This window comes from Cryptomeria japonica, chromosome 10, assembly GCF_030272615.1.
Source record: "Cryptomeria japonica chromosome 10, Sugi_1.0, whole genome shotgun sequence".
In the NCBI taxonomy this organism is placed as follows: domain Eukaryota; kingdom Viridiplantae; phylum Streptophyta; class Pinopsida; order Cupressales; family Cupressaceae; genus Cryptomeria; species Cryptomeria japonica.
The window spans coordinates 878,733,600-878,741,622 of record NC_081414.1 but is presented as its reverse complement, the minus strand read 5'-3'; the positions used below and the strand labels follow the sequence as shown (position 1 = coordinate 878,741,622).

General features: G+C 34.7%; 1 protein-coding gene across 2 annotated transcripts; it reads right to left on the bottom strand.

Annotated features, from left to right (window-relative positions):
- Positions 1–1,312: 1,312 nt before the first annotated feature.
- LOC131028990 (probable histone H2A variant 1) lies at positions 1,313–6,027 on the bottom strand. Of its 2 annotated transcripts, none has more exons than XM_057959368.2 (3): positions 5,814–6,027; positions 5,377–5,635; positions 1,313–1,843 (listed from the first exon to the last, which is right to left on the bottom strand). In XM_057959368.2, exons 2-3 carry the CDS (start codon positions 5,524–5,526, stop codon positions 1,544–1,546), a joined length of 450 nt encoding a protein of 149 aa, XP_057815351.1. In that variant the 5' UTR covers positions 5,527–5,635; positions 5,814–6,027; the 3' UTR covers positions 1,313–1,543. The 2 variants fall into 2 exon arrangements, with proteins under 2 accessions (XP_057815351.1, XP_057815350.1); XM_057959367.2 differs by having other exon boundaries at positions 5,377–5,646; positions 5,814–6,026.
- Positions 6,028–8,023: the final 1,996 nt, after the last annotated feature.

Genomic DNA, 8,023 nt, shown 5'->3' with positions numbered 1-8,023 from the left:
AAAGCATAAAATTATAGTTAAGTTTTTCATGGACCAGCTAAGACTCATACCTAGGACCTTCTATTTGTTGCTGGAGTACTCTATTACTGAGCTACTGGTCTTTTTAGGACCAGTCTATCTTTGATCCAGGTGTGGCTTATTTCCAACACCCACCTTTAAGCCATTCTATAGACTGTTTGAACTCCTAAATTGATCTGATTATGATACTCTTAATTTAATCTGACTATGATATACTATAATGAATTTTTCATGGGTCACCTAAAAACTTCCATCTACTGCTGGAATACTCTATCATTGAACTACTGAACCTTTTAAAAAAAATTCATTTTTTATTTGAATTCCAAATGTAACTTATTTCCAATAATTCTATATATATTGACCCGTAAATTGCATGTTTTAACTGAGATGCCTTGTCACGGACATCAATAACCGCTGGCTATCCTACAAGATTTATAGCAAAAGTCAAACAAAATCGGCACACTTTCCCATCTACCTCTAATTGTGTGCAAAAATGGGAATTTCGGAACACAGTATGTGGATCTATCACAATTAGCAAGTTTATGGAAAGCACCAAATTCTTTGACAAATGCCTCACCCAGATTTGATTTAATAGACTGAATAATAGATGTCAACCAATGCTTACAAAGAGAGGTTAAGGGAAGACTAGCAAACGGGTGTCATCGAAGTTGTGGAAACTTTGATTCACGTCTGAATTTCATTTTGATTCCTATTTAGAGAGGGGGCGGGGAGCATGCCGTATTCATCCTAACCCAGAGATTTACACACAGCATTGGTGGTTTGATTATTTTTCTTTTCTTTTTTTTTGGTTGGGAGTTAAAGATTTTATTTATTTATTTTTAATGTTATAGAAGATTTGAGTTTGATATCACTTAGGTGTTTATAAAAACAGTTTTTTCTTTTAAGCAACCATATTTCAATATCATATAAAAATCTATATTAATATCAATACTTCAGTTTTTTTCTTCTGTGCATGTTCATGAACATAATTTTATATCCACAAGTTTTATGTCTTATTGAGTCATTGTAGAAATCTTTGGTTTCTTCTGTAAATTTTCTTTAAAATCAATATATTATCCCGACTCTGTTTATTATCAACCAAAAAAAAATTATCATATAAAAATTTACAATACAATAATATATCGTTTTTTGAATTCTTTTTCTTCAAAAAGCATGTATGGGATTTAAAGACCATTGTGGCTTTTTGGAGGACCGTGCTAAGGAGAATTTAAATTGACAAATTTAAGAGAAATTTGAATTGACTTATCAAAACCATCTGGACAGGCTCTGTGAATTCAGCAAATGAGATTATCATTCAATGTCACACAAAATAGTGAAATCAAGTGACAATAACTAATCAAAGTTAAGCCATATTACAAAAAAAGGGAGCTGGAATACACCAGTCTTGAAATAACCAGTATCAATCCCATGACTCTTTAAAGTTTCATAATGAAAGGTTAAACACTACTCAAAGTACAAAAAGCTAATCTTTCTTGGTGGTAAACAATACCCAAAGTAAAAAAAGCTAATCTTTCTTGGTGGATTTGTTAATAAGTGATTTGTGAATATGAGGTATAACACCTCCACCTGCTATGGTACCCTTGATCAAAGTGTCAAGCTCTTCATCTCCCCTGATAGCAAGCTGCAGATGCCTAGGAGTGATACGTTTCACTTTGAGATCTTTACTCGCATTTCCTGCCAGTTCCAGAACTTCTGCTGTCAGGTACTCCAATATGGCTGCTGAATATACTGCTGCCGTTGCTCCTACCCTCCCATTTGCAGACACTCTAGATTTTAACACACGGTGGATACGCCCCACAGGAAACTGCATAAGAAACAAACAATGCAATCATAGGAACTGTATTGATGCCTCAACAATTCTATATATCCTTAAAATTTGGAGCTTCCAACAAATGCATTTATTCTATTTGAAAAGCAGTATCATTCAATACACATCAAGTCTAAAAGGGTTTACATTGACAGAGAAATTAAATGGAGAATACGGTGACACAATTTAGAAATGCACACCATGGATGAAAACTTCAGGACACTGTAATAGGCAAAAAGGAAAGGAAATTAATTAATAATAAAAGATGGAATATATCCTGTTTAATGGTATTCATCCAGGGATGTATGCATGACTCCAGGGCTTCAAGAGAGATCCTGTTAGGGTGGCAGATGAAAAGAACTTTTCCCCCTGGAGGCTACAGAAATTTTTAATTGGGCATGAAGTGACTTATTCAACATAATTAAGATAACAGTGCATTCCCAATAAAATCATTTCTCAAAACATTAGTACATAAAAATGATTACTTGTTTATACAAACAGTAGACATATTTTCCATAGCTTGTGCATGTCTGCCAAATAAGAAAGCTCAGGATCCTACAGAAACTTTTGACAGCTAGTAAACTAGCTAGCTAGCTGTTTCTCCTCAAATGATGCACCCAGTAGATAACCTAATAAAACATCTACTGAATGTTCGTCTCAGATCAAGCATAAAATCAGTTTAACTGACTAATGCTTTCCAGTTTGCAAGTGAACATTTGCTTATGAAAACTCGTAAAATATTGTCTATAACAACAGCTTTACAATGCTCTTGCACATGATTGCTTCGCTTCTCAGGGACAATATGGATAAGCTGTTTCTAGAACCACAACTCTCAGCCAAAGAGAATGGCATGTATAATCATATTATAGTCTATGACTCTATACCATCCATGCAGCTTGTCTATTAGTAATGAAGACAAGTATGTAACCAAACACCATAGAAGACAATAGACAGTGGAAATTAAAAGTGCAGAGCTTCATCAGTATACCTTAATTGCAGAGATTATGAAAGATGACTGATTTTTTCAAGAATGACTACGCTTGCTAAGTTCATCCTGACATGCATAGAACTTTCTAGATCATCATAAACCCCAAGACCATTCATCAGCACACTGAGGATTGCTGAGTTGAGCAAGAGTCTTTTAGAAAGCAAGGAAAACAAAGGTTCAATTGTTCAATGTGTTAAGGGAGAGGATCCAGTAGTTGAGCATCTTAATTTTGCACTTCTCAAAATCTTACATGACAATTTCAAATCGCTCCTTGTTTTTTACAACAGCTTACTTAAGGTTTCGGGTCCACGTCATCAAATATGAGGCCACATCAATATGCTTTTTGATGTGGTGTCCAAAAGTCCCCCAAAAGAAGTTAGAATTGTAGTTGTGCATTAAGTCATGTTTTAATGATGTGCTGATGTAGTATAACATGATTTGTCACTTTTTAGAACTAAAGAATATATTTCATTCAATTATGAGTGTTTATGATCTATAATAACAATTTTAAAAATCCTTACTACTAATGCTATATTATTAAAAATATTAGACCTTAAATCAGCAAATACTATCACAGCTATTAAAACATGCTCATTAATGAATCCTCTCCCGTAATGAATGGTCAAGATTGCATGATAATTTTTCAGAAATAATTCATACATTGTTGAAACAGAGAGGTTTGATCTTAACACTAATCGTTGATATTCAAATCTAAACTTTCATACAAACCTATACCAACATCGGAAATTTCAAAGGGGCATGGAAATCTACACTGATCTCATAAGCATGCTCTTGCATCAATTCTGAACAGCACAAACAAACCATGAAACTGTTATAGGTTCAGTTTGCTTCTGCTTAATGAATGCAAGGACTGTATCCATTTTGTATTGGAAAGTATAATCCAGTCGTGTACCATCCAAGAAAATAATATCTTTAGACTGCAGCATGGGATGCCTCTCAACATTTTCAAGGACAACAGTACAGATATCTTACTACAGCACCCTCTAATGGTGGATAAAGATGATAGCCATGCATGTGAATTGATCTAAGCACTCTACATGCTGACACAGATGGAATTGTCCCAACAGATTCTAAAAAGGTGGAGACTTTCATATGTTAGGCCAGTTACAGCCACAGTTCCTGGATATGTGAGGTATGGGCAGCGCAACAGGGACAAAGATGCCATTGACATCAGGATGGGCGAGTAACTGAATAAGGTTGCAGATATATAACATATAAATGTAGTTCCAAGGCCCAATCCTTGTCTGTCTAGGCTCTGTGGAGTTTACTGGCGACCATGATTGCAACAATCAAGGCAAGCCCAGTTAAAGAACACTCGCTTCCATATGACAACTAATTAAGGAAGTTAGACCTATTTTTCTTCCTAGCTACAAATCAAATCACCTCAAGATTACCTATGAGGTAAAGTAACATTAAGATTGAGATCTTCTGTTCCATTTTTTCTTAAATCAATGTTACATTTGCCAAAAGAAAAACAGAGCTGAAAGTGCACAAGGATCAGTATGCTTGATGGCATATAATCAAAGTTGAAACTAACACGGGAAGATTACAGTGATATAATTTTTAAAGATCTCAATCTTAATAAAATCACAAGAGTGACACGAAAGGCATCAGAAATAAAGAAAATAATATAAAAATAATAGGGAAGAAATAAATAAAAGCTAGTCTCAGCAAAATTCAACATATACCAAAAGTGGGTAGATTCTTCAACTCAAGCTTTACTAAAACCATGCATTCTTATAAGGAAATCCAAAAATCTGGACATATTTGAAACTTTTCAAGGCAAGGGTATGTCGTCACCCTGCTTTCCGAGCAACATTGAATTTAGCAGGGGCTTACATGAAAAGAAGGAAGGAATTCATTGAAGAATACTTCATGTAAAATGAATCCCAACGGTACAAGGCAGTGACTTTTACCAGGGTGGCAAAAGATGAAATAATACAGGAAACGTGAGCAACAAGAGAAGATCTGTATGTAAGGGAAAACTTACTGAAAATGACAATAAAACAAAAGAGGTTTTTTGAGAGCCTCACGACGCAGCTTAGTAAGAATAAATGCACAAAAATACATACAAGGAAGACCTCTTATGTGCAGACTCGCAGAGCATTAATTTCTGAAAGCCTTACCAGTACACGCTACAGACTAATTTCCCATGCAAACAGGACAGGTCTAAGCCTGAAATGCTCTGTCAACCATAAGGCCTTTTTATGTTACCCACATGAAAAAAAGCATCAACTTTCCTGGGTTTCAGAGAAAAGACCTTTAGCCTTTTCACCATGAAAAACAGTTTCATGGACTAATCATACCGTGGAGTTTCAAGAAAGGACGACCCACAGGTGGAGGTCTACAGGGCTAGACAATGAACCAAGAAAGGCTTACAGATAACATGGAATTATCTACAAGCTAGAAAAGAGGAGCATCCTTGAAAAAAGAATCAATAACCTTAGCATGCATATACTTAAACTTATTAATGACCCAGTAGCAACAGGAAGCAGGATAAGCAGTGAAAAGAAGTATAAACCTGGAGGCCTGCACGAGATGAGCGAGAGATGGGCTTCTTCTTATCACCCTTGTCATTACCATTAGACTTATTACCATTATTTGCAGAAGCAGGGGCAGGGGTGGAGGATTTTCCTGTAAGAAGGCCTTTGGCACCTTTGCCTGCAACCATTGTGTCCCTTACTTACTATGACCTTAACCAACTTCCAACAAGCAATATAAGACTCTTTGTCCTAAGATCTACAGCCTTCGGAGCTCCTTCAGATGTCCTCTTTCAGATCCTGTGGTCCACCTACACAGATTGTTGAAATGGGTATTATATTTTAATAGATAAAGGCATCAAAACAATCTAAACATGGGGTAAAGAGCCTAGAGAATATCTGTACATGCAGAAGCAATCATTGAACAGAAGGAGGAGAAAAAGATGAGAGAGAGACAAAGGAACAAGGTTAAATGTACCTGCAAGGGATATGAAACAGGGTGATTTGGAGGTGGTGGATGGATGCAGAAACTGGTCCTGTGTTTGACTGCAGACACAGAAACTGAATGACGATGAAATATCTCTTGTTAGGCTGCCTATACGTGAATCATGGCATTGAGTTTGTGCATTTATAGAATTTGAGGGGGGGCAAAGGAACAGACAACAGGAGTGGGCTGAAAAGTAGTTCAATGTACTTTTAACACTTCCGAAGTGACCACAAATTTTTAACGTTTAATGCCTATTTTAATGGCTTTTCTCCCTTTTATCACTTGTGTAAATTTGGATTGACCACAAAAATAAATGATTTTGTTTCAAGAAACATGCTTTTTCTCTTAATTGGTGACATTATTTTTCTCTGTTTGAGCAAACTAATTGGTTACATTGTTAAGTGGACGATCCTTTGTCCAACCAAGACAAATGTGATGCATAACGAGGTCGTTTCATAATTTGGCTTCATGTCTTTTCGACGATGATGACAACAACTGTGACATTACCTTTCTTTAGACCAAATTAATTTGTAGGAGTATTGATTAATTATATAATACGGCAAGTTTCTTGACTTATTGTTCAAAGTTCAATCATTCTACTTTTGCTGTCTAGCTTTTAATCATCTATATTAGAAACTATTCATATGTAAAAGGGATTAGCCTATTAAAAGTATAATTTGTGCAGTTTTTTGGTTTTTTTTCAAAGAATGTATAAAATTATATAAGAGAGAGTAAATAGACTGTGAAAGATAGAACATAACAACAATATATAGTTGTAGAGAATATGTTTAAAAATATAAGATTAGGAAGCACAGTTACAAATAGATATAAAAAAAACAATCACATGTTTATAAACATTAATTCTATAACATGGAGGATACAAATCTAGAATCTAGTTTGTTGGTCCACCAGTAATGACATAAGAAGCTGTAACAAAACGAACGGCTTAAATCAGACACACTAACAAAAATTAGAAATTTGATTTCTTGAACCAGCAATGAAACAAACAAGACCAAGAAGAACAACAACCAACCATGACAAAAATAGGACCAAGAGGGATAGCAAAGGCAATACATATCTAATATACGAGCAATGACATGATCAAAAGAAACAACAATCAATCTTCAAAAGAAGACCTTAGACCCTGTGCCATGACAAACTTCCTTTTGTTGAGTAATAGCTTAACCTGAAGTTTGATTTGTTGAATTTGGAAGTCAATTTTCAAATTCTTCTTAGCCTCTACCTACAATTGAGAGAAAAGTGAAGTCCAACAATAAAAAATATCTGCAACTTCCAGGTGAGTATTAAGGTTATTAAAAATGAATTTATACTTGTATCTAAGTAAAGCATGTTAAGGTTTGATTTTGTGTTGTTATTTTGTGTTGCTTCTTACTTGGTGAACCCTAATTTTCTTATAAATTAGTTTTGGTATCATATAGAGAAAAGTTATTCATTTATATAAGAATGAAATAGAACTCCAGTGCCAATCTCTCCGAGGTCATTATAGAACCCCTAAGTGATATTATTTTTGTTTTTAAATATAGTTGAAAAAAAAGATATTTTAGCTATTTAATTATAATAGATTATGAAAATATCATATCATTGGTATTCAAGTTATTTTTATTCTTATAAGAGAAGTTTTTTAATACTATTTGAATGATGAAAATCAAATCAGATTTATCCAATTTCTATTAATTTATGAAGAAATATATTTAAAACCACCCAACACCCATCAATTTTCTCTTTGTTTCCCTATACTGGAAATATTTTTAGGAATAATAGTTTGTATTCATGCTCATAATTAGTACCAAATCCGCCTGAGAAAATATAGAAAGACTGGTGATAAAAAGTAACAAAGCTAGATCTGATATAACATTTGATCCCTTTTCCTTTGCACTTGTGATTTATTGCTTTGAAAAATCTCCTATTGTAGCTTTGATATTCTGCCTAGAAAAGGTAAAATGGGGGCTTTGTAATGTAGCTCCCTCCCCCGCTCCCCAAAATGTGGTGGCAACTCCATTATGGAGTAGCCATTACTCCAACATCCCCCCCCCCCCCGCCAAGAACAATGTTGCAAAAGAAAATATTGTTATTTGGCTACCCTATGATCTACCTTCCCCAATGGAATCATTCAATTGTGAAATAAAGAAAATAATGGTAGCAAGAAGGGAATCACCTTAAGTAAGGTGTTACAACTTTAT